The following is a 27527-nucleotide window of genomic DNA, read 5'->3' as shown; positions in this document are numbered from 1 at the left end:
ACGGTTCTCTAATTTTTTACTGTAACGTTTCTTTGAAATGTCTTTACATTGTGTTTAATTAGGGATGCATATTTTATGGTACTTATTAATCTATCATTTCAGTTGCTAGAAATGATGAACCTGTGCCCAGTTTTACGCTGAAAATGGAACGGTGTTTAATAGAGGACGAGGACGACCAACCTGAGCGTGCAGAGCAGTGAGCGCGAGCATTAAAAATTGAACTGTATTTTAGCTCATGGGGGAATAGATCATTTCTAGTGATCATCAGCCCTTACACTCTATATTAAAGACAGTGTTTAAACACCATAATGAGCTTTGTAGTGCTTTTGATACAGCAGCACATATATTGCATTTTGCTTTGCTTTAATTATTCATTTTAAAATGCATCTAGATCCTGTCCATTTAAATCGTCTAGATTTTTAATGAGCATCAGACCCAAGACCAAATCATCTGTATCAATGCATCCCTAGTGTTGATCATGTAATATGAATTCTGATGTATTGTTTAACACTCAGGATCTTCTTCAAGCTTGAGGATGAGACAGAAGGCCAGCCGGATTTGACAGGTTACTAACTAGGTGTGTGACAAATCATACAGCAACAAATCCAGTCATTATGGGGTGTTTTTTTATTTTTATTCTTTATGCCAACAGTACAGATGTGCACACTCACACACACACTCAAGCCACAAAGTTTAAACTGTATCAGCTATTCTCTGGAGTTTCTCATTCTTCTTTTTTCTTTTTTTAAAAAAAAAAGCCTTCGAGTGGAATACACATTTAGATGGTTAACAGAAAAGAAAAAAGCCTTCTCTGTGAGACGTGATGCAGATTGCACACATGCAGTCACCCTGTTTCCAAATGAGCAAGTCGTCAACTTTTCTGACTTGTTACTGGGCAAGTGTTACACTTAATTACTGCTAGAGTGCAGTATCAGAACTCTATCACTTGTCCAGATGTAGCTGCAACCCTAGTAGTGGTTATTGGAAAAAAAATGTATTCCTATGTGCTTTAAGTAATTTTACTCATTATTTACAAACTTAACTATCAACTGGGTCTCAGACATGATACCATCAGTCACCACTAGAGGGTGAATACAGCAAAAATGTCTGTTTCTTTTAATGGGATCAACAGAAGAGCTGTTCGAATCCTGATGATGCCCCTCTCATGGTGTTTTTCACCCACTTGTGCTTGATTCTGTATTATTGTATGTACTGTGGATTAAATACAGTTGGATAGCTACGATGGTTCTCTGATTTTTACTGTAATGTTTCTCTGAAATGTCTTCCATTCTGTTTTATTGGGGATACATCGGTACATATTTTATGGTACTTATTAATGTATTATTTTAGTTGCTAGAAATGATGAACTTGTGCTCAGTTTTATGCTGAAAATGGAACAGTGTTTAATAGAGTGGACGGTGTTTAATATTGAGGTTTTACCTGCACAGCACCTACCGCTGGCCTCCGTTACACTCACCCCACTAAACCTCACTGCCATTTGGGTCACGGCACCAATGTAACGTCCCCGGAGTCCTGCTCGCAACCGCTCCAAGCTGGTCTCAAACCCATGTCTCCGGCGTGGGAGGAAGGCGCACTAACAAGGAGACTGCAGCCAGTAGCGTCAGTCACTAGTGTGCCTCTTGAGATCAGGGGAGTGGGGTTTTACCTTCATAGCACCTACCGCTGGCCTCCGTTACACTCACCCCATGAAACCTCACTCCCATTTGGGTCACAGCACCAATGTAACGTCCCCTAGTTCTACTCGCAGCCGCTCTCGAACCTGTGTCTCTGGCGTGGGAGACGGGCGCACTAACGAGGAGGCTAAAGTCTGCAGCCACTAGCGTCAGTTGCTAGTGTGCCTCTTGATCATGGGGGTGAGGTTTTGCCTCACTGCATAGTCGTATCAGTGAGCATTAAAAATTAGCGCAAGGTGCCATGAACTGTATTTTAGCTCATGGGGGAAAAGCTCATTGCTAGTGATCAGCCCTTACACTCTATATTAAAGACAGTGTTTAAACACCATAATGAGCTTTGTAGTGCTTTTGCTACAGCAGCACACATATTGCATTTTGCTTTGCTTTAATTATTCATTTTAAAATACATTTAATCGTCTAGATTTTTAATGAGTATCAGACCCAAGACCAAATCATCCGTATCAATGCATCCCTAGTGTTGATCATGTAATATGAATTCTGATGTATTGTTTAACACTCAGGATCTTTCTTCTTATTCTTCAAGCTTGAGGATGAGATGGAAGGCCAGCAGGATTTGACAGGTTACTAACGAGATGCGTGACAAATCATACGGCAGTTTCTACTCGCAGTTCACCTCATTTTCCTTAGCCGAGTGTTCAGACGGTGTGCAAACCTATCCTGTTTCTTAAAAAAAAACAAAAAACAAAACATTAAACGTACATTTAAATTTAATATATGTATAAAAACGTATAGGAACTCATCTAATATTTCCCTTTGAAAAATCTGCAGTACAGTGATGGTTCACTCAACCACATACATCCGATGATGGACAATGTGATGTTTAATATTCTGCAGTTTGTTCTCTTTTTAACTTTGCTCTTTTCTTCCACATACACTGAGGAGTCAGTAGATGTTTTAAAAGCAGCCATATCGAGTGAAAATATAGTTTATACGCAGACAAGTGCGGATGTAATGTTAATGTATGACCAGAGCCACTGTGTGCATGCAATTATTTAAAATCTTTTTTTTTTTTTTCCCCACCATCTCTTTTACATCCTGTTGTGGCCTTTAAATTGTATGGTATTATAAAAGTCATTTTAGTTAGAACTGGAATTCATTTTAATACTATACAATTCGGCTTAAAAGTGTGCTTCTTAACTCTCTTTGAAGCGAAAGGGTATTCGTACAGTAAGTGGAAAGTTCCTCATGTACACAAAGATGAAGGTGAAATGCTGAAAACCTGGAGCTCTGCAATTTCCTCTTTCAGCTGCCAGATCTGTGGTTTTTGTGCTCTGAGGGTTAGAGGGCTCGTGGCCGCTTGGGGTTGATCTGCTTACTGGCTTGCTCCTCCTCCTGAAGAGTAGACCTGAATGCCTTCACTTTATCTGTTTCAAAGGGGGCAAAAAAGCCGAGCAAATTAACCCGGAAGTGTCACGCTTCTGTAAACAGTCTGAACAACTCAACCAGAATTTCACAAAAAAAAAAAAAAAAAAAATTAACCTGAATGAAACGAAATAAAACCATGTTCAGTTATTTACCTCTGAGCTCGGTTAAGATTTCAATCTTTTGATCCAAAATTTGCTCAAGCTGTGTTGCATACATGTCCACATCATAGTCCACTTCCTCCGTCATCTCTATAAGGACTTTCTCATCTTCCAGCCAACGTATAGACTCCTGCGATAGAACAGAAAGCGTGTGAGGTATTTAGACTGAAGTTGCAGCTTTTTGTAGCTCCACTACATATGGAGTGTATTTCTGAATTCAAATGCAGCCTTTAATAGAAGTTTCAGTCAAACTTTACAGCAGGGTTTGGTTCCTCAATTAGTTTTCATCAAGGGCCAAATTCTGCCAACAATACAAAGCCAACAACCACTGACCGTAATGTTATGACCAGAATGTTTGCTCTGCTATTGTTACTATTAATATTATTATTGGTCCTTAAATATACTGTTTTTATTGTTTTGTTTTACACGATATCGATACTCTTTATACACTGAGGATTCTTTTTATTCAAACAATTATGAACATTTTGTTTCTCACTAGTCTGTTTTATTTCCACAATTTGTATTCAGATACTAAAGAACTTTTTCTGTTGAGAATTATAAACAAATGAACAAACGAACAAACAAAAAAAAGTTCTCCATGTCTGCCTCCAGGTCAACTGTTCTTGCTCACATCCAGACTGGATCTCTACTCTTCACTTTCCCTAAATGCAGATTCAATTATTAGACCAATCAGAATGAATATTTTTCTTCGAAAGTAGGAACATTGCAGTGATTCTGCTGTTCTTGAATTTAACTTGAGATACCACTTTTTTAAAAATTACTTCCCATCAAAAAATCTGAAGAACACTGACAGCTGTTCAGTGCTGTTGGGTTGCAAGACAAGTCTATTGCAAGTGACTTCAGCTTTCTTTATATCGGATAAATATACCCTTCTTGTTGCCGTGTAATCGGATAATGGCACCTTCTGTAATTGCTTCACAACCATTCTCTTTGTTTTGTCTTCGTGATTTAAAACTCCACCATATCAATTGCACAGTTTTTAATTAATTCAGCATCCGTGCAACTTTTTGGCCTTTGGCAGGTTCCAAGGAAGATGCGGATGCATTCTCCTCTACTGATGTGGTTTTGTGAATAACAGCAACCGATTGCTTGTAAGCTGTTTTACCTTCTTTTACCTTGACAGCGAAATTAGAAATTAGCACGGGCCAAACATTTTTCTCTTGCGGGCCGGATTTGGCCCGCGGGCCGCTTATTCAGGAACCCTGCTTTACGGCATGCACAGACAACTCAACATCCATGGGCAACCACTGTTACTGATCTGGTCTAAGAGAAGGTGTTACTCTCTCTGCTCATGCTTCTGCTCATGAGATGATGGTGAGAACTCTGGCACCAGTGATGCTGTACCTGAAACACAGCTCTGTGGTCCTCCAGAACCTGCTCCTCCATCTCCACCAGCTGAGACACGGCCTCGTGGAAGGTGAAAAGCTGAGGAGAGACCTCTTCCTCCTACACACATACAAATTGGAGGATGTGCTGAGTGGATAATTATAGTGAGTGTATATGAATAATATCCACAATCCTTTTTGCCAGAAGTATTTAGTTGACAGTATATAAGACACATGTATTCATCATTCATTTCTGCACTGTTAAAATCAATTAAAATAAACCCTCATAACAAACCTCTTAGGAAAAAGATTCATCAATAAAATACATTGATTTCGAACAAGAAAAACTGTTCTAGACCAATAATAATAATAATAATAATAATAATAATAATAATAATAATATGTGGCAGCCTGGGAAATCTCTCATAGCATGTTTTCTATTTTGTATTTTACAGTATAGGCTTATTTCTGAAATCTACAGAATTTTCCAAACATGAACAAGAGAATTACAGAATAAAGCGATTTCCCTTGCGTTCCCATAAACGAGTCACTTAATGTCAACAAACATATTCATCATTGTATTGACGTGTGATTTGACCCGACATGCCTTTTTTCCAGCAGCAAAACTAGACAAATTTCTCAGATCATCTATATTACTGTAGGAAAACATATTTTGAACATCCTCTGCTTTAGCAAGAAAAATGTGCTCTATGGCTTCTTCAGAAAGGAAGATTTTAATTTAAACTCTGCTTTGACATGGACTCGTGTTGCATATTGCAAAGTAGTTCCACCACCAATAGGGAAAGACTAGGACACATGGACCAGTGAGGAGCCCAAGGAAGAACTGATGAGCAATAGGTCTCTGGGGCCAACCCAAGGACGAAGACTTCCACATAAGGTTCCCCTTTTCTAGTTCATCCCTACCTAACTGGTCATAGGTGTCAGTATTTGTAGATTAGGGTAAGGAATTACACCAACAAGTTAAACTACTATACGATCAAATGAAGTTTAACCTAGCATTCTAAAAAAAAACAAAAAAAACATTTTTGTCCTGTTTGTTTTGTTTGACTTTCATCATCTTCTTTTTTCCTCTTTTGTTCTTTAGCATCTCATCTAAAAATTCTAACAGTAGGCGTGCACAGTTTCCTGAACTCATTGCTGCAGCACCCGCTAGCTGAACCATCTACATCTATATAGAGAACTTTCTGGAGAACTTGATGCTGCCTGGACTAATGGAAGATACTGCAGAACAGAGCAGCACTGGATTATATTCTTGCTTCACAACGTGGTGCCTGCACAGTTGATGGACAACAATGTTGCAGAGGTCTGGTTGACCCAAACCAACTGCAAAAGGATATTAGCACTATATTTATAAAACTGTATGATATAACCATGGAAAAATCCCTTAATGTTCAGAAGCCTTTTTGGCCAGTCATGGTCATGGTTTAGAGAAATAATTGTTTTAGTCAGTTCCATTACATAATCTTCCGGGTCATCATAGGTTAAATACGACAGACTACTAATCCTCAGCACAAAGGCACAGTAATAACTCAGGTCAAGAACCAGTACCCTTAAATGCTAAAACCTTTTACGAGAGTGTAAACTAACAACAAGCTGATAAAATGCTAAGTTTATGAATTATCTATGAGATAACCACCAAATCAGACAGTGATCAGGAACTGTGAACAAGCTGACAGTTGGGGGGCCAACTCCGGGGATCTTTCTTCCATTCAGTGCTTTGTTTAAGAGCATCACCTCTAGGCTTTTGCATCGTCATACCAGGGAGTTGACACCTGTGAGGTCTACATCCCCTTGGGGGTTTTTGCATCACCTCTAGGCTTTTCTATTGACACCTTCAAGGCCTGCCCACTCAAGGTCTTTAAAACTGCAATGTATTTTCCTTTTCATGGGACTCGATGACTACAGTACCACCACAGTGTGTTCTGATCTCCAATTAAAAATTCCTGCTGAAAACTACTATGGAAGTAAAATAACAATAAAAGTATTTGAAGCAAAAAAGGTGCTGAATAGCAGTAACTAAAAAAAAAATCCATCGTATTAACAGTGATTGCATTTTTAAGCTTCTGCAATTCAACATGGTTGCATAATTAAGCTGTGAATTTTTCAAGTGGAGACACAAAATTGCCTTATTAAAAATTTCAAAATTAAATATTCAGATTTTTAAAATACAACCTTTAATAATTGACAGGACATTTCGGTGAGTATTGTTTCGCTTCAACAAATCAAATTCAGAGATTCAAATTCGCCAAGAAATTCAACGCCGCACATCCGCGTATCGCAGGAAGAGCAATCGAACATCGACGCATAATCGACATCTGCTGCTTGTCCGCTTCACCAGCAGGTGGTGCAAGTGAGTTTGATAAGATAATAAGCAGTTATTATTAACGTATCTCTATTAACAACAAACGGGAACATTGCTTACGAAAATTAACAATGCTTTAAAACCAAAAAAACATGGTTTTCCTACAGTTAAAACAAAAAAAACATGGTTTACTGTAGCAAAACCATTGTTACCACAAAATTACCATGGTTTTTTCATTTCTTCATTGGCTTAAGTTACAGTACCTTGGTACATCTTGGTCTATTTTGGCAAATCCCCGAGTTTGATGTGATGCCTCGGTCTACCTGTTGCTATTATCTTATTAAACTCACTTGCACCACCTGCTGGTGAAGAGGACAAGCAGCAGGTGTTGATTATGCACCAATGTTCGATTGCTCTTCCTGCGATACGCGGATGTGCAACGTTGAATTTCTTGGCGAATTTGAATCACTGGATTTGATTTGTGGAAATGAAATAATACTCACCGAAATGTCCTGTCAATTATTAATTTTAAACAAGGCAATTTTTTTGAAAAATTCACAGCGTAATTATGCAACCATGTCGAATTGCAGAAGCTTAAAAATGCAATCACTGTTAATACGATGGATTTTTTTCCCAGTTACTGCTAGTCAGCACCTTTTTTTGCTTCAAATACTTTTGTCGCTATTTTACTTCCATACACTACTTCCGAGTCCCCTGGTCTGCTTGGGTGAATTCACAACGCTACCTAGCAGTAACCTGCAACTACATCAAGTTTGTGCGCCACATAGAAATTCCAGGAAATGTTTAGGCTCCTCCTTGTATGTTTATAAAATAGCTTGATCATAGCGTGACTGAAGAAATCACACTTGGGTTGGGAAGGTTTTAGACGTATTCCGACACACTGACTGTTTTAACCACCACGTTTTTTTCCCCTCACGCATCCTGATCTTTTCACGTAGATATACAGTTAGAACATTTTTTATTTAAATGATCTTCCTTAGAACCCAGTTTGGTCAAAAAGCAATTCTGCATCTTATTTTGAACATTAGCAAGAATTCAGCCAGATGATACACAAATGTGAAACTGTAAGCAAACACTGTAATTTCCCAAACCCCTGTTATTGGCATGAGCAACACTACATGGTGTGTTTATCTGAACAGATGTTCATTTAAACAGAGGTGGTCTCAAAGCCCTGGCCAGTGTTTTTTGTTCCTTACATTCTGTTCACACAGCAGTTTCAGATCATCTCTCTGAGGAGAGCTGCCCACTCCCCATTGCGGCTCTAACACGTCCAGCTGGCTCACTTGATGGCCTCCTGTTCTGCCTTCCATCACTGCACCCGGGTCGACAGTAAGCTCCTTTACCCTACACACACACACACACACTCTCTTGTATATTTAAAATCTAAAGATATTCCTGACATCCAGGTAATGAAGCAAACCATAAGAAAAGGACCATCACGACCTCAAAACCTCCTTCAACACAAAGAACTAAAAAGGGAGCAAACATGCCCAGATGCAGGATTAAAACACAGACTCATGAGAGAGAATGGGGTTAAATCAATAGATTAATAATAGAAAAAATAGAACACAAAAATGCAGCAGAAAAAGACTCCACACTGAAATGAAAGCAACTCATTAAATATGGTTGTTGTGAACAGAAAGTGAGTTGGCGGAGGAGCGTTCAAAGAAGCGTGATGTTGGGAAAAGAAGAAGACCTGCTGGGTGAGGAAGCAAAGTCATCGTACTCGTAGGTAGGAGAGAGTTCAGAGCGTCCGCCTCCCCCCTGAGAGAAGGGGATGTCTGAGGGGCTTATCCCAAACTCCTTCACTCTGACAGAGGGACAGACAGAGATGACACAGTGAGACTTCACACTGTAGACAGGTGCTGATATCTGCTTATTCAACACGCACAACAGTATCTTCACTATACTGATTAGATCTGAAACTGCAGATGGCCAAACTGTATTAAGATCGCTAATGAGAGACTACCAGAGTCACATGAACAGCATGCTAGACGTCATGGTGCACACACTACCAGTCAAAATGCTTTATGGCTAGACACCAAGAAATGGGTTCTAGCCCTAATTGATTTTAGATCCAACTGCAGAAAGCTGATCTGGATCGCTATATTTGTTCTTAGCAGATACTATTACAAATCTATTCTTATAATAACTGCACTTGCCTTTAATAAAGCACTAGCACAGAGCCAATTACCAAGTACTTAACAAGAATACGATTTACATATTTGACGTCACACTTCTTTTTGTTGTTTAAAAACAGTTTGCCTCATATTGATATCGTGACAATACTTGGTAATGCTTACTCTAAATGCTACTACAGATTCTGCTTTGTGTACATGGATGGGACTGAGAGGTGGGTTATACTTCCCCTTATAACAGCTAGAGACCTAAATTGCGTCCCAAACCTTATACTAATGCACTATTCTACAGCATTGTGTAGTATAAATAGTGTGAATGGTGTGTTCACACTGAAAATTCCAGCAAGAAGTACCCGGATTATGCACTTATTCAACCGAAAAAAAAAAAAAAGTGTTTAAGCATATTTTCAAGATAGCTGACAGCACTTTAGTACACAACTCTGAATGGACGAAAAGTAAGGTCGTACAAACCTGTTGGCGTATCTCAGCGTATTCAATGTGTTTTCACAAGAAGCCATGCCAGGAGAGATGGTGGCAATCTGCAGACAGGACAGAGTTACATGATCATCATTAGCAAATGATCCCTTAGTCAACGTACACCAGCGGTTTGTTTTTGGGAACGATGTTGCACACGTTATTCCTGAAGTATGAGAAGCTGATTAAATAGCAGGTCCTTTTATGAGAATGCATTATTTTTTCTCCCGATGATTTTGTGTTAAAATTAAGCTCGGTGTCAAGTTAAGACACATTACTCACATTAAGCGTTTTTTTTTGGGTCTGGTATTGTGATTGTTTCAGTAGTACAGCCACATTATTATAAAGAGGGCTATCATTTAGTTATTATATTATCATGACGGATGGCTACTATTAGACAAAAACAAATTACTTGTATTTCAGTGTAACAATTAATAAAGCACAATCACAAAACTAGCAGAGACTCTTTCCCTTACTCAAATAGTGAGTGGAAAACATTGCCTTCATTTTGATCTAGAGCTAGTATATGCAAAATCAAAATTCCGATCCAATTTGAGGGCACAATTTGGATTTTTTTGTGTGCAAAACAGACTACTACGACAATGTTCGACAATAGTATCCAAAAGATCAGCATCAAAAAATAAATCAATTGTGGTGACAACTGATGACATAAATTGGTGGTTAAAATGCCTTCGGTGAAAGTTAGAGGTTAGAGTTCTGACATAGAGCCGTGTCTCACCATGCATGTTCGGGAGTTCTCGCCAATAAAGGAGTCTCGGAGAACCTGCGTGAGTTTACTGGCTCGGAACGGAGTGTGAGGCTTGTTGCGACCCAAGGCCCTGATGCACTCCTACCAAGCACAAAGTTCACACAGTTAGCACACATTAAATTACTGAGGTAGCTTCTACTTCTAACTTCTAGAAAAGTGTGTGTGTCTGAAAGAGAGCAGGCAAACCTTCAGAGCAAGTAAACTTTTATTGATCTCTGCCCCTTCAAGGCGAGTCTGGCGGTCGGCGCTGGACGTGTCCGCCCCTCGCTCGTTGCCTGCCAAGTCTATGAGGGAGAATTTTCCGTGCATTTTGCCTCTCCTTCGCAGAATTATCTGGAAAACTGCATGGCTACGAGAGGAGTGTGCATTGGCTGAGGTCTGTCCAGATGTCCTGCAATTAGGAGCACAGAATTGACTAAATTAAGACCCAAATGATAATTATCAACACTGTAAGTAATATTCTGTTTCATCGTTCTCTTTTTAAGGTTGATCTGCTATTTGGAGTTGGGAAGGTCATCACCTGCAGCTGTTGCCCACTTCTATGAGTTTGAGGACGTCCTCGGTGCAGTGAACCTCTCGTTCCTGCAGTCCTACAACCTGTACCTGCTGCTTGCCATCCTCCAGAACTCGCAGCTTCGCCTTCCTGTTCAGCAGGTCAAACACCTACACACATACACAGAATCATGTTTAAAAATTCCTTCAAGGGCACGTCGGCTTAGGCCTTTAGAAAATGTACCAAAAATGACTTTAGATGAACTAAGGAGAAAACTTGCCTTTCCACTGTAAATTTCAAAGAAGGTGGCATAAACTTGGAGGTCCAGCTTCTTGTAGTTTGGCTTTTTTAGCATGAGAAAAACATCCCGTGCTGCAAAGAAATTAAGTTACTTTTTTTTATTTACTTTTTTGATTTCAAACTCTGAGTTACTACTCTAAGCCAAAATTCTGATATATACCTGCCAGAGCGTAGATCCCTTTAGAGCAATCCTGATTTTTCCCAGAAAAATCCCCGCCCATCGTCTGGAACAGAGAGAAACAGATTAAAATGTTGAGACTAGGTTAACCCTTTGATGCCTGAATTTATTTACAATTATATAGATGCTAAATTAAGTTGAGATTGTTAATTTGAATATAGCACATACAACAGATATAAATTTAGCTATGATGCAAATTGGCAACATTAGGCATAATTGCGCATAATAGTAATTAAACAAATTTTCCAGTCTCAGGTATGTAGATTAATTTATTGATGCTGCTATTGATCAGTTCATCCAGTCAACAATCCAAATTACAAAAATGATCCAAAAATCAGTAGAATGTCATGAAATTAATGAAAAATCACATGAAGAGAAACAGTCTTACTCGTGGAATTCTCGAAAACAGTTCTTGTTCTTGTTGAGGCACAAGTGAACATTGCATTTTGCACATTTGATTACAGTGTGGACTTTACAATTTGGCCGTGTGCAGCGTTGCTGTTCCACTTTCAACCACTGGCCAGTGACCGACAGCATATGAACGGACATCCAGTGTAGGAATAGCCTTTGCTAGACTTCGATGTTTCTTCTTTTCGAAATCCCTTTCAACATCAGATGACGGCCGCCCCCTTGGCATATCCTTCACTGGCCAGTGTCCGACAGCATCTGAACGGGCTTCCAGTGTAGGAATAGCCTTAGCTGGACCTCGATGTTTCTCTTTTTTGAAATCCCTTTCAGCATCCGATGAAGGCCGTCCCCTCTTCTTCCTTGGCATATCCTTGCCTTGCATGCAGAGTGCCTGTGCAATTGATGTTCTAAAAGCAAGCGAATCCTTCTGCTTCTTTCTTGGAACATCCAGTGAATCCCAATCACGTCGATATAACAACCAGCTGTTTACAATGACCACTTTACAATGATAGTACTTTTTTGACCTCACGTATATGCGATAATATGCAATTAGTGTGTTGAGCATAAGTGCCACCCATGAACTTGTTATACAGGCTGATGATGCTTGGGCATTCTACAGACACATTCTTTTGAACTTTTTATCCCATCCCAAACAGGCTGGGCACCGGCAAAAGTGCTGGTAACGATCAGCCCTCTATTGTCAAACCGTTTGACCGCTCTTATTTCTACATTGGCCATTGGCTATAACAATTATTTTCTCTTCCCTTCGTCCTCATATCAGTGTCTGCGCTGAAACTGCACCCTTGTAGGCGACTTTGCTGCACAGTCCCAAGTGCTGGTATCCCCTTGTTCGCAAGAGCAACAAACAAATCCAAGGAAGAAAACCAATTGCAAAAAAAGTGATTGTCAGCACCATGAATAACTTAAATGCACCAGGCCTTTCGTATCACAAAGATTTTGTATCCCCATTTGTATGGCTTCTTGGGGATGTATTGCTTTAGACTAGATCTTCCTTCATTAATAGACAACATTTGATCTTGAGGGAGACCCTGAAATTTTGGGAAAAGTGAATCAACAATTGGCCTGATTTTGAAAGGTTTATCATAATTTCCATCATTGTTGGCTGCCATGTTGCTGCTGTCATTGAAATGAATACATTTTTTTATGTCTTCCCACCTGTCTTGGGACATCACATCAGCCACCTGCACTACTCAACATTCACTGGACCACTACATTCTTGACCTTGGTAAATGTACAACACAATGTACACTACAGTGCCAATAAACTGCTCCAATTCATTCCGATGCAATTTGAGGGCACAATTTGAATTTTTTTGTGTGCAAAACAGATTACTTCAACAATGTTCGACAATAGTATCCAAAAGATCAGCATCAAAAAAAGTCTCAGAAGTACTGAATGGGCAGTCTGATTTCATCAGCATCAGGAAGAGCAGCTTGCCAAATTGGAATGTCTTTTGCAGAGTTCTGTTGTTGCACCATCTTCCACACTACCTTTTGTTGTCTTCTCCTTGCAGTAGCAGCTGATCGCCTTCTTGCACCAGTAGCACTGGTGTAAGCAGGTGCATCATGACTGCTGTCTGAGTATTCATCACTGCTGCTTTCGTTGTTGGTACTCTCATTACTGCTGCTTTCGTTGTCGGTACTCTCATTACTGCTGCTTTCATCTTCAGAAACATCACCTGGTGATAATGGTGAAGGTCTGTAGTCTTCATCGCAATCCCCACTGTCACTGAGACAGCTGCCATCACTTTCAACTGGTGGAGCCCTTGTTTGAAGTCCACCAGCTTGCTTACCATAACAAGTTGATATGTTCATTTTGTTCTGCCTATAAATAAAGGGCAGAAATTGCATTTATATCACAGCATGCTATAGAATAATTATAGAAATTAATTAGGAGCAAAATTCATCAAATAATTTGAAATCTATGCACAGGAATTCGAATTTCTACAATATTGCACCAAAATACAATATTATTCATATGCAGTTATTATTGCCTAATATAGCATAAATGCAACAAAATATGCAAATAACTTCCAAAATTTCCGGCAGATGTAGTCTATTCTGATATGTCAGCAGTAGAAGCAAACAATAAGCTGGTAAGTATTTTTATCTTAGCACAACTTACCTCGAATTTGGTCAATTTCTCGAAATTAGCATCCAAAATCCGAGTGCACGCCGACGGCAACACTTTGCTTTCATCAGGAGGGTGTAGTTTCAACTACGACCAATAGTCTAATACAATCCTAGGTATGTATGAAATATGCATCAACAGGCATTGGGGGGATACATACACCACCTCAGCTGTATTTAAGTCGGAAGTGGTTTGATGCAAATTCGTGACAATCATCTACAAGGGGTTAATAGGCTTTGGAGAAAATCTGTTCCAGTAAGACCAGCTCCTCTGGACTGATGTTATTAACAGTAACACTTAGATGAGTTTTACTGCTTCCCATTTGTCCATATGCAAAGCACTTAGCCATCCCCCTCTCAAATTTGGTCTCTACAAGCGGCTGGGCAGTAAACCTGAAATATCCAGAAAAACTGTTCAAATAACTAGAGTTTTCTAGAATTTTCAACTTTCCTCCACACACAATCTTTAGTGTCTGACCTGTAAACCATTTCATTTGTGCCAGTGTCATCGAAGGCGTAATGAAATCAAAAGGTCTGGTTCTCGAGGTATCTCTTTGCTGCGTTGCAGTCCACTTTTAATCACTGGCCAGTGACCGACAGCATCTGAACAGACTTCCAGTGTAGGAATAGCCTTAGCTGGACCTCAATGTTTCTCCTTTTAACATCAGATGAAGGCCGTCCCCTCTTCTTCCTTGGCTTATCCTTGCCTTGCATGCAGAGTCAATTGCATCAATTGATGTTCTAAAAGCAAGCAAGTAGTTCTGCTTCTTTCTTGGAACATCCAGTGAATCCCAATCACGTTGATATAACAACCAGCTGTTTACCATGACCATATCAACAAAATGAAAAAAGAACCTATGATAGTACTTTTTTTGACCTCACGTGGATGTGATAATATGCAATTAGTGTGTCAAGAGCATCAACGCCACCCATGAACTTGTTGTGCAGGCTGATGATGCTTGGGCATTCTACAGACACTTTCTACTTTCTATCCCATCCCAAACAGGCTGGGCACCGGCAAAAGTGCTTATCTCACAGCATGCTTTTTTTTTTTAGGTTTAAGTTTTAAGTTAATTAGGAGCAAAACTCGAAAGGAATTCGAATTTCTACAATATTGCACCAAAATACAATATTGTTCATATGCACCAATTATTGCCTAATGTAGTGAAAACGCGACAAAGCAAAATATGCAAATAAAAAATGCAAAAATTTCCGGAATATTTCCATGGGAACTTCATTTTGGGAATTTTGAAAATATTCCAAGTTGGAAACTTTACCAAAATTTCTAAATAATTTAAATAAATTCCTGTTAAGTTTATATAAACTGTATAAACAAACATAAATACAAACATTTTGTTTGGTCATAAGCTGACATGCAAGCAAACTAATGCATAAATGAGATTTTTAACTTTGATTTAATTGTAAGTAGAATTAATTAATTCTTTCATTGAACAACACAAAAGCATAAATGTTGAATATAAATAAAAAAACATATTTCCTTATGCTTGTGCTTTAAAACTACAACAGGTTATGTATGTAACCTGGTTCCCTGAGAAGGGAATGAGACGCTGTGTCATGACTGACAGGGAACAGTTTGTCGACGAAATGTGTCTGAAGCTCCGTGTGCACACATGCCATTTCATTGGCTCGGATAGGATACGTGACGGAAGAACATGCACCTGCATGTCCATATAAGGCAGGGGAGTCTACTGAAAGATCAGTTGATTAGCCAGTAGGAATCTGGTGTAGCTTTTGCTTGGTTGCAATGAAAACCTGCACCCACATCGGCCCTTTCTGGATAAGATTGGACACGCCTGATATAAGGGCATCTATGTCACATCCATTCAGCTTGCCTTTTGTCTGAAGGAAGCGCGAAAGGACGTTCAGGGTGTGGCCAGCAACGCAGGGTGGGCCCTACCGACCCCCGAAATGCCAGAGGCGGCAGGGTACAAGGTAGGGAAAGCCTCACTAAGGAGGATGCTCCCAGGAACCCTAGCCTTCGGGCATCAGGATTCCTTCATGGCCCATCTGGCTGAGATGACAGATCTCAGGTTAGGTCTTGCTTGACGGGCCTGGGCCCGAGCTTTTCGCTGCAGCATGTCTTGATCCCTGTAAGATTAAGCCACAGGTGCCTCTCCGTGGCAACTAGCGCAGCCATTGAATGGCCTATGGTACGGGCCGTGTGCTTCGTGGCACGGAGCGCAAGATCTGTGGTTCGATGCAGCTCAGAGACTGCATCAGGGCTCAGCCCCTCGCGCAGTCAAGCTTCCTCAGCAGGTCAGCCTGATAGGCTTGCAAAACTGCCATGGTGTGCAGAGACGCACCGGCTTTGCCAGCTGCCATGTAGGCCTTCCCCCCAAGGACTGAAATGGCTCTACACGTAGCACTGGCCTCCTCCATGCCGGCGATGTAGGGGAGAGATACACTATATTGCCAAAAGTATTCACTCACCCATCCAAATAATCAGAATCAGGTGTTCCAATCACTTCCATGGCCACAGGTGTATAAAATCAAGCACCTAGGCATGCAGACTGTTTTTACAAACATTTGTGAAAGAATGGGTCGCTCTCAGGAGCTCAGTGAATTCCAGCATGGAACTGTGATAGGATGCCACCTGTGTAACAAATCCAGTCGTGAAATTTCCTCGCTCCTAAATATTCCACAGTCAACTGTCAGCTGTATTATAAGAACGTGGAAGTGTTTGGGAATGAAAGCAACTCAGCCACGAAGTGGTAGGCCACGTAAACTGACGGAGTGGGGTCAGCAGATGCTGAGGCACATAGTGCGAAGAGGTCGCCAACTTTCTGCAGAGTCAATCGCTACAGACCTCCAAACTTCATGTGGCCTTCAGATTAGCTCAAGAACAGTGCGCAGAGAGCTTCATGGAATGGGTTTCCATGGCCGAGCAGCTGCATCCAAGCCATACATCACCAAGTGCAATGCAAAGCGTCGGATGCAGTGGTGTAAAGCACGCCGCCACTGGACTCTAGAGCAGTGGAGACGCGTTCTCTGGAGTGACGAATCGCGCTTCTCCATCTGGCAATCTGATGGACGAGTCTGGGTTTGGCGGTTGCCAGGAGAACGGTACTTGTCTGACTGCATTGTGCCAAGTGTAAAGTTTGGTGGAGGGGGGATTATGGTGTGGGGTTGTTTTTCAGGAGCTGGGCTTGGCCCCTTAGTTCCAGTGAAAGGAACTCTGAATGCTTCAGCATACCAAGAGATTTTGGACAATTCCATGCTCCCAACTTTGTGGCAACAGTTTGGAGCTGGCCCCTTCCTCTTCCAACATGACTGTGCACCAGTGCACAAAGCAAGGTCCATAAAGACATGGATGACTGAGTCTGGTGTGGATGAACTTGACTGGCCTGCACAGAGTCCTGACCTCAACCCAATAGAACACCTTTGGGATGAATTAGAGCGGAGACTGAGAGCCAGGCCTTCTCATCCAACATCAGTGTGTGACCTCACAAATGCGCTTCTGGAAGAATGGTCAAAAATTCCCATAAACACACTCCTAAACCTTGTGGACAGCCTTCCCAGAAGAGTTGAAGCTGTTATAGCTGCAAAGGGTGGACCGACGTCATATTGAACCCTATGGATTAGGAATGGGATGTCACTTAAGTTCATATGCGAGTCAAGGCAGGTGAGCGAATACTTTTGGCAATATAGTGTAGCTCGCAAGTGTCTCTTTCACCTCTTTCACCCCATAATGGCTGAATAATTATAGGAGGCCGGGCCAAATATGGATTCTTCCAGGACTACTATACCTCAGCATGGAGGTCCGAGAAAAATGGCAGCTGTCTGTGTGAGGGAGGCGCGTGGCCTGAAATCAAGAAGCTGACTTCACTGATTGTGGTGGCAACTCGCTGGAGGAATTCCCCTCATCGCCCACGTCAAGCTCCTCTGAGCCCAACGTAGATAAAGACATATCCACTTCCGGGTCGGGAGAAATCGCAGCTCTAGCTCCTGGAGCTGAAATGCTTACATTGGAGACCCGATGAAGATGCACACACCTCTTAAAATTCTTAAACGCCATACCTGTGGACAGACAATCGACACATACAGCGGAGCGCTTCCTGAAGACAAAAATAAGCTGAATGGATGCGACATCGATGCCCTTATATGGACATGCTGGCGCGTATTCCTCCGTCACGTGTCCTATCTGATCCAATGAATTGGCGTGTGTGCACACGGAGCTTCAGACACACTTCCTCGACAATGTGTTCCCGTAGTGTCACGATGCAGCCTCGAGTTCCCTCCAAAGGGAACAAAAGCATCCCCCATCCTTTCCTTTGCAAAAAAAATCCCATTTAAAATCTTCAGGTTCATATGCAGAACTGTGGTACCAATGTTCTTGTGATAGAGCCTGGAAAATAGGGGGGAATTCCCCCTTAAGTGACTAAGGTGTGTGTGATGGATGGTCGTTTTTAGACTGTTTTTTTAAATTACTCACCTAAATGTTTGCTCAGTGTATTTGTTTTTACAACCGTAAACTGTTGTTGCACAGTAGATTACACACAACACAAGAAAGTTTTACATATAAATTTATGTAATATTTATGTAATTTACATGACTACTCACCAAGATTTTGAAATTATTTTGTGTGCAGGATTCAAGAAATTATCAGTGCATGTTATGGAGGAATGCATGTGCATGTGGAGGTGTGGCAGAAATTCAACTGAATTTGCATTAAATTATGCTGCAAGGTATTTTTTTTCAACTACATTTAAGTTCCCTGTTTTAGGCTAACCTGCAATTCAGTACATTCCCAGTTTATTCCCATTAATTCCCGTTAGTTCCCATATATTCCCATATATTCCTGTTAATTCCCATGGAAAGCTTCCAGCCTTGAAAATTTGCTACCTAAGTAAGACCAGCTCCTCTGGGCTGATGTTATTAACAATAACACTTACGTGAGTTTTACCGCTTCCCGTTTGTCCGTACGCAAAGCACGTAGCCATCCCTCTCTCAAATATGGTCTCTACAAGCGGCCGGGCAGTAAACCTGAAATATCCAGAAAAACTGTTCAAATAACTAGAGTTTTCTAGAATTTTCAGCTTTCCTCCACACAAAATCTTTAGTGTCTGACCTGTAAACCATTTCATTTGTGGCAGTGTCATCGAAGGCGTAATCGAAGCGAAAGGTCTGGTTCTCGAGGTATCTCGTTAAGTCCACTTTTTGTTTGGGTTCGTGGACCATGACAACATCTTTACTGGGGATGGTGATGACATCCAAGTCCTTCAAGCTCATCTCTATGACAGATTTTCAATGTACTAGTGAATATAACTATAACTCATAAAAAAAAGTTGTCAGCACATCATTCATACACTTAACACTACATTAATCATGGAGTTTACAACAATATTAAAATATTCTCTTTTTACCTTTTTTGTTCAGTGGCCGTGCCCTGACACACACACATATCCTGTGCTCTTCGATCTGGAAAAAAAACGATGGATTTAAAACACACAGTAAGCAATGACACAGTATACAAATTAATATTTTACTGCAGTCTGTAATAAATAAAACAGTGAAAGCCTGATATTACCAGATCAGCAGTAGTCAGTGGCCTGTAGTCCAGACTTGCTCTGAAGTCCCGGATCATGCACATAATTTCATAATTAGGGGTTGATGCATCTATTTCCTGTGTGGAAAATTAAACTCATTACTAATTCTATTATAAAAGCACGCACTGCCTCCTTTGCAGAAGAAATCTGTTCGGAATTCAGTGAGTTAAATTAAATTGTTGTTATATTTTTAATGATCAAATCTTTACACAAGGAATATAAGTTCTTTCGAGAAAACTACCAATGAAACAGTTATTTTAGCATAAATCATTAGCTTCTTCAGCTGAGGAATTTCACATCCATTAAACACACAATGATATACAATTCAAAGTGCCTATTAAATCTCTACATAAATTGACTTTTTCATATGGTGACAGTTCATCACTCTCCATCAACATTTAATTAGAAATTTGAGTGAGAATGCTTAATGTCCGACATAAACCCCTAACAATGGACCACTGGACAAAAAAAAGTGGGTTTAAAAACCAGAGAAAGAAAAAAAACCCATACTTTTTATAAATGTTTCATGATGGTGCAATACATCTTGATGCTATAACAACAGAGCATGCTTCTTAATCCACTACATACAATGGACAAGGTGCCAAGAATATTTGGACTAGGTGGATTAATTAATGTACAGATATAGCCATAAATATGTGGACATCTGATCATCACACTCATATGTGGTTCATCCCCAAACTTTTGCCACAAATTTGGAAGCACAGTATCATCTAGGATGCCTAAATGTTGTACATTACAATTTCACTTCATTGAAACTAAACACGTTCCAGCATGACAGTAACCCTGTGCACAAAGCAAGCTCCATAGAGACACAGTTTGCCAAAGTTGAAGTGGAAGAACTCTGAACCCTGACCTCAACCCCACTTAACACCTATGAGATGAACTGAAATGCTGACTACATGCCAGGCCTCCTCACTAAGGCTCTTGTTGCTGAATAAGCATAAATCCACATAGCCAGACTGCGAAATGTGCAGGAAAGGAACAGCACAGGGGCTCCTAAATCTTAAATGGGATGTTCAACATGCTGGCATGGGTTGTGGTCAGTCGGCCATATAGTGTATGTGGAAACCGTGGACAAAATAATGAGCAAAATGAAATCTTATGTGAATCCATCATGTAATTATCTTGAAGTAATGGTCACTTCTCTTTTGAATATAAGAGAGGAAAAAAAGACTCTAGCCAGATTTTCATTTGTTGAGATTCAAGGACATAAAACTACATCACAACTACCAAGTCAGTTCGTGACATTTTTCTCAAGGTTTTAAACACAATAGATAAGGATTATGACTACATAGTCTCTGTATTAATGCACTTAATTACTAGCTCACCATACATCAGTAAATTACCCTAGCTACCATTATTTTGTTCTAGTCAGTGTGGTTTCTGACCAAAACATGGGCCTGGGCTGCACACTTGAGCTTGTCTACTTGCTCACTGGCCTAGGCAATAAATGTATTATTTGTTCCCCCCCCCAGTACGGCTGTGAGCTTTTATGTCTTCGGAGGACTTGGTGATAAGTCTAGGCAGGTGGATGTGTAGTTTTTGAGGATATCTCGCCTCTTATACAAGATTAGTGAGCTGTAACCTTGTACCTGTGCTCTCTTCTCCCTGAGCTCCTGCTGCTGCAAGCGCCTCCTCTCCCTCTTCTCCTGCAGTTTCTCCACCTCCTTCACACAGTTCGACTTCCTGCGAGCTGAAAACACACAAATTGTTTTTAAACCAGGAACAGGAACTTTGCTAACGTTAATTAACGAAGCTGTACATGTGACGTGCCGTAGTGAAAAGAAGTAATTATGTTCGCCTGAGCCCACTGGCCATGAACAATGGTGAGAAGACGTAACATCTAAGCAGCGATTGGAAACCAACTCTAAATGCTGTGTTTGTTTTACATCTAAACAGTAGCTCTGTTCAAGCTTTGGAAAGCTCTTCATTCCGCTGTGTTAAGTCTTTTGTGTAGATGATACACTCTATCACTTGAGAGATCACAAACTCTATTATAATTGAGAACTACTGTACCTGTACTGTGCATTTAGTTTGTTTAAACACTTTGACATTTCAGAATCAAAACACGGAAGAAGGAGAGAAAGCAGCACAGAGACTAAACAGCAAAGTTCCTGCAAGCCTCTGAGATATGAGAACAGATGTAATAATGTTCCATAACCAAGAATATTTTTCCCCATTGTGTTGACTTATGCCATACAGTACACAATACTTAATTATGCTGTCTAATCATTAATGAATTAAACATAATCTATTTTATATTCCTACAAATCATAAAAATATTATTAATACTATTATTACATTTTTCACATGGTTTCACAAAAACCTCTTAAACCAACTGATTTGCAATCAAACATTTGGGAAGCCTGCTTCAGCTGAGCCAAGTCTGATTATTACTTCTCAAATATCAGCCTAGATGTTTAAACAGACATTTTATGTAACAGAACATGTACTGATGTAAAAAAACAGGAAAGAAGCCAATATGGTAGATTATCCCTGCATCTAGGGTTGAACTAAAGTGCTCTGGATTCCTTTTTCATAATCGCCATCAAGTTGTTAACACCGACGATCTGACTGCTTTACTCTGATCATGCAGTGCTCTTCCTTTGCTGTTGTACTCAACATCGCGCTGTGCTGTGCTGAGGGTTTGTACCGTTCTGCTGCTGCTGCAGTGTCTGGTGCTGGATGGGAGGTGGAGCTGGAGCACTAGGTGCTTGTTCCATCTGCTGGCTGGGCCGCGCTCTCGTAGTACCTATGACTAGCAAGACAAACACGATGGAGTGCAACAGATTTCAACACATACTAATTTACACTAAGCATCATTATAATCCAGAAAATCCTTCTGACCGCTAGAAGTAGGTAAAAATAAATAATACGATTTGTTTACTCTCAATCCAAGATCTATCCTCGTGTTCATTTGCATCATTCTATCATTTTTTGGCTTAACATGCATGTTATAACTGTATTGAACCTGGGTCTTTTCTAGTGTGTATAGAATAACTGAATGCCTTGCATACTTTGTTTAGGGATCTTCCAAGCTTTGTTAATGAATGGGTGTCCAAAATAATGATCACTGTTGTTCATAAAAGAACATCTGCTGGCTTTCAGAGACAGTGCCGCATTGTAAAACCACTGCAGCACACTATTTTTTTTTAAATAAAAAATAATGCTAAGCATTAATATTTTCTCTTTACAAATGATTTGTTTTTTTCTTTGTCTCTTCTCCTGCAGCTTACCTCGGTTATCTCTCGCAGGTGTTTCATTCTTAAGCGGTGCTACCGTGCGGCGATTCTACAGAATACGGCAAAGATTCAAAAATTCAGAATCATCGCTCATGCTCCAGTGTAGTACCACAAGCGGTACAGTACATATAAAACATGATAAAGGAGTCGAAAATATCTTTCCATGCATGAAGCAAAAAAAAAAAGAAGAAAAATCTGAATACAAAAATGCTGATTTTCTAACAGGTCAAAAGATTAACTTTCTATCTATGCAAATCACAGCTTTATCAATGCCCTTATTGTAATTGTATCATTTCTATGGCAACAGTTCATTTACAGGGACTTGTATGGTTGACATGCCAAATAAACTGAAAGGAAAAAGGAGGCTATAACTGATGGGTGAGAAAAAAAATTCAAAATGGCCGATGATTTTGAAGTGGAGACATCTTACAAATCCCTTTTAAATTAGCCCATGTTGTGTGATTTATTTTTCTATATTTTTCAAATTTTCACATTTTTTGGATCAACCTTTTCACAATCAATTTTTTCGAATTCTGCTAAAGCTAGAGCGTCGCATGACATGCATTTGCCATCAGCTGGAAGACATATACTTCTGATTAGATATTAGTGTTTCATATGAGATGATACAACACTTCTAAAATTCATACACTAGACACTAGAGTACAAAGTGCATAGTGTAAGTGCATAGTGTCTAGTATGTCATTTGGGATGCAGCTATAACTATAATATTAACTGTTTTATTTATTATTAAATATGCAGCATGTCATGTTACAGATGACCTACCAAACGCTAAATCCTCTATCCTGAAACACTTCAGTTATGCTTCAGTTACTTCACTGCAGTTATGAGAAAACACTCAGCTTTGGAGCTTTGGAGTGAGAACAGTAACTCTAGTTCTCAGTAACTCATCACACTAAACTACAACAGCATGAATATGGTCATATTTTTAATCATTACTTACAATATTTTCCTTGCATTAAAGTAAATGCTACTCAGATTTCTATTCATAACAAAGGATTGATCCTAAAAAAAACAGCACAAGATTAAACACACCTTATTTGTGGGGATCTTGTTGACTTTAACAGAGGTTGAAACAGGAGGAGGCGGAGTCTCTGGACTCTGAGGGATCTCTTCATCGGGTGCGAGGTCTGGATTTAGTGCAAAAATGCTTTCTAGGTCAATCTGTTAGGGCAAAAAAAAAAAATCAAAATCTTATAGACAGCCACAACAATCTGTACCAGTGTATCTGAATTTTATATTATCTGCACTGACTGTGTGGCTTCTTCCTATTAAACAAGGCAGTGACATCAACCTGATTTGGAATAAATCAACACTAACAGATCAACACTATGTTAGCAAAGAAAGAAAAACATATCTCTTAAATCTTGAATATTAATTGTGACTTTTTTTTGATCCAATATTAACAGTCATGTGCCTAAAATAAAAATCTCAGGCTGTACCTCTTTGCCTTTGGTGTCCCCGTTTTCAATCCATTCAACAGTGATGCTTTCGTTGTCTTCATTGAGCGACGTGACCATGGCCTGATGTATTCGTCCTGCAAAGAGCACACACATCATGTTTTAATCATTCTACCTGGATTACTCGACTTCTATTATTCACACAGCCACACAGATTTAATATACAGTAATGATGCTGCAGATTTATAATCAATATTCTCAGTTAAGGGCCTTGAACTATTTGCAACAGATTTGTACGCTGTAATATTTAGTGGACTGTAATTTATTTGTGCTTTGTCTTCCTTTATGAAATTTGTTTCCAGTCTCACAGGCGAACTGTTCGTTGCTGATAAATGGCTGTTTCTGTGCATAATTACACTTGTACATAATTGCATACTATAAAAGTGGCACAAGGTCAAAAGATGGATAAATCATGAATCGCTATTATTTAGAACAAGCGAACGTCTGGCAAAATTTCACAATTGTGACATGATAATGCTGTAGTGTTAAGGGAAATAAAACAGTCCTGTATCCAAATCTAATGCCAAACTCATTTGAAATCCTTTACAATGAACTATGTAGTATCTGCTTTCAAGAATGCTGTTGCAGAAAGAGTAGCAATAAATAATGAAATGCTGCAATGGAAATTGAAAGGATTTAGAAAAACTGTGAAATACTGGATGTTTAAAATGAACATGTTGATTTAACCATTCATAAAATTCTATATTTCAAGCAAATGAAATAAAGCTTTATTCCATCATTATGGAGTGTAGCTCATAACATTTGTGGCTTAAGCAGGAACTTAAGCAGGAATAAACTTCAGTCAGATTTTATTATAAAAATGTGTAAAGGTTAGGTGTGATTAAGCTTTAACATACAAGATCTGTTTCTCAAGCCACCACCAATTAATGGGACCAAAAGTCCCTATATTTTGAATCACAAACCTTCACACAGTTTAGCTGTGTAGATTTGGGAGTCATGGCATCCTACTGGGACTAGGAGCCATTTTGCCAGCTCTGGTTTACTCAGATGATTGTGACTTAATAACTAAGGCTATTAAAATTGGTGCTGATTTTATGTCAACAAGCTTACTGATCATTCTCAGACGGTGAGGTTTCAGACTTTCAGACTACATGACACAACGCCAACACAATTTTATTCTTCGTGCCAGATTATACGACGAATGTCTTCTAAAGATAGTCCTGCGATTAAAGAAAATTACTACGTTCAGTGCGATTTTACAGAAAAGCTGTGTAAATAAAAACATTCTTAGGTCAGAGCCGCACAAATTAAATACAATTTTCTGACCGTCTTGTAGTCAGTGGTCATTAATCACAATGGCACTAAATTCGTCACCAGTCAGCATGTCACTTTCGACTGACAATCTCAAGAATTATTTCACAACCTGTGATTTTCCTCCGCACCGGCAAAAACAACATCTGTTCACGTCTGTCTTTTCCATCCAAGTCCCAAGCTTAACTTATATATTTGCTAATGCACATGTTTACATGCTTACTTAGCAATTACACACGTGCACGTTATTTTTCACACGGATACCTGCATTGCAGTAGAACAACCAATGAAGATCAATGTTGGCATTTTCACAGCCATTTTTATTACTTATATGTAATTATTGAAAAATTAACAAAACCTCGTGTTCATGTATTTTGTTGGCAAAAGTGTTTAGTATTTTTTCAGCAGTATAATGTGGCTAGCAACTAACTACTCAGCACTTTAGAGCATTTGCATTATATTGTCGTGGCTTTATGACTGTAGACATGTTATATGGAAGTTATACGTGCGAATCGTACGATACGTGTACTGGGTTTGGAAAGCATACACTTGTGTTTTTGCACATTTTACTTTCTAGAAGCTCCTTCGGCAGCAATTACAGCTTTTAATCTTTATGGCGAAATCTCTACAAGATTTTAGAGTGTGATGAATGTTTAAGGCTTTGTACTAATAATTTTGGTATTAAAAATAAAATTATAGGATTGTCTCAACTTCAGTCACCAACATTACCTGACTCAATTTACTTCTTTTTGAACAATAACAGAACTCATCACAAGTCAGTTCTCAAAAACTGTGCAAGTCAATGCAAATGCTGGTTAATGCAAAATTATTCACATAGGTATTTATATGAAATCGTAAATACAGAAAGGGAAATAAATCTTTATCTTGATGCACCATTATGAGTAGTATGAGAGTTCAGACAGTTCAGCAGGGGGAAAAAAAAAATGTGACGAGAAACTAAAACAGATAACATCTGGAAATGTGTGATAAATAAGAAAACACTGGAAAAGTCATGAAAAGTACATGACGGATCCTCTTTGCTGTATTTTCCAGTGGTCAAGTGGGTTAAAGGAAGGACAAATTGTGGTAGTTAACTAAGCGCTTTCAACAATAGACATGTTTATTTCTAAAGTCTGTCTTACTTGTGAGGACCTTCCACTGACATAATTATTATAATTAGAATAAAAATAAAAGCTACAGTATATTTAAAATGCTTTCTCCTGCCTAAATGTTCCTATCACTGTGGGGGACATTTGGTCGACAAAATATGTCTACATACACACATACGAAAAAATAGCTATGTAATAAACCTTTAAAAGTTTAAAACCCAGCCCTGTGAAATGTTCACGTTTTGCTGAACAGAGATGATGATATCATTTAATGTGATGTTTGAACCTGCAGCACTAGTGTCCGGGTGTTAGTAACTGATGCTCTTGTTCCTATATCTGGCGTTTATTCAAGAGTGGAAACTGTGAACAGAAACTATGTTATTTGGCTCATTTCTCTAACATAATCATGTCATTGTCGCCATCAGGCTATATATTAAGCCATTTGTTGCTCTTTTTTCTCTCTGGGTGAGCGCGTGCGTGCGCGCGCGCGTGTCTATGTATATGCATGCCTGGGCGTTTTCAGCCACCATGCTAACCATGCTGAATAAGATGCGGGATGACAGGAAAAAGCATATTACGAGCTGCACACTGTGGCCACTATAAGCTTTATTTTTTAATCCTTCACGCCGTAAAGCTACTAATTATTACAGCTCCCTTGTCATTATTAGCCGGTCATGGCTACCAGGTTAGCTTGCTGCATGCTAACCCGGACAGTGCGCTGTAAAGGCCGGGGGTTACTCGGCAACAAAGATGATGGAGCTAATCTACCGGGGACTGCATCTTCATTCAACCCGGAGAACTAAACCAGGGCGTGACTTACCGTCGCTTCTTTTGATTTCCACGTAGATGCCGATGAGAATCTTCCCAAATATAGCCGCCATGCTGCATGTGTCAGAGAGATATGGTTTTTTTTATGTTGATTTTGTGTCTTTATGAAAAGGGGACTAAGTAGTCCAGCGCAGAAGAAACCGGGAGGGAGCGGCAGGACCGCGCATGCGCA

General features: G+C 39.7%; 1 protein-coding gene across 4 annotated transcripts; it reads right to left on the bottom strand.

Annotated features, from left to right (window-relative positions):
• Window positions 1-750: 750 nt before the first annotated feature.
• On the bottom strand, window positions 751-27527 carry LOC131366688 (kinesin-like protein KIF2A). 4 transcript variants are annotated; one of them, XR_009206851.1, is made up of 22 exons: window positions 27348-27527; window positions 24129-24223; window positions 23722-23850; window positions 22663-22717; window positions 22080-22184; window positions 21019-21119; window positions 19387-19482; window positions 19223-19277; window positions 18928-19090; window positions 18752-18842; window positions 11263-11326; window positions 11083-11174; window positions 10830-10972; window positions 10496-10700; window positions 10280-10390; window positions 9538-9605; window positions 8625-8738; window positions 8125-8272; window positions 4604-4705; window positions 3233-3368; window positions 2935-3079; window positions 751-2378 (listed from the first exon to the last, which is right to left on the bottom strand). XR_009206851.1 is itself a non-coding variant. In XM_058411358.1 (21 exons), the coding sequence occupies exons 1-21, from the start codon at window positions 27406-27408 to the stop codon at window positions 2994-2996; spliced, it is 2220 nt and encodes a 739-aa protein (XP_058267341.1). In that variant the 5' UTR covers window positions 27409-27527; the 3' UTR covers window positions 751-2993. The 4 variants fall into 4 exon arrangements, 3 of the variants coding, with proteins under 3 accessions (XP_058267341.1, XP_058267342.1, XP_058267343.1); XM_058411358.1 differs by having other exon boundaries at window positions 751-3079; XM_058411359.1 differs by having other exon boundaries at window positions 751-3079; window positions 8655-8738.

This window comes from Hemibagrus wyckioides, linkage group LG16, assembly GCF_019097595.1.
Source record: "Hemibagrus wyckioides isolate EC202008001 linkage group LG16, SWU_Hwy_1.0, whole genome shotgun sequence".
NCBI lineage: Eukaryota > Metazoa > Chordata > Actinopteri > Siluriformes > Bagridae > Hemibagrus > Hemibagrus wyckioides.
The sequence above is the reverse complement of the archived record's forward strand: the minus strand, read 5'-3'. Positions and strand labels throughout refer to the sequence as shown.

Bases quoted from the DNA above. Each gene is read 5' to 3' on its own strand.
- LOC131366688 (XM_058411358.1), bottom strand. From the start codon at position 27,408: ATGGCGGCTATATTTGGGAAGATTCTCATCGGCATCTACGTGGAAATC. The intron at 18,843-18,927 runs GTCAGACACTAA...TGGATATTTCAG, and splicing joins ACAAATGAAATGGTTTACAG to GTTTACTGCCCGGCCGCTTG. The intron at 4,706-8,124 runs GTAAGGAACAAA...GTATGTGTGTAG, and splicing joins AACTGCTGTGTGAACAGAAT to GAGGAAGAGGTCTCTCCTCA.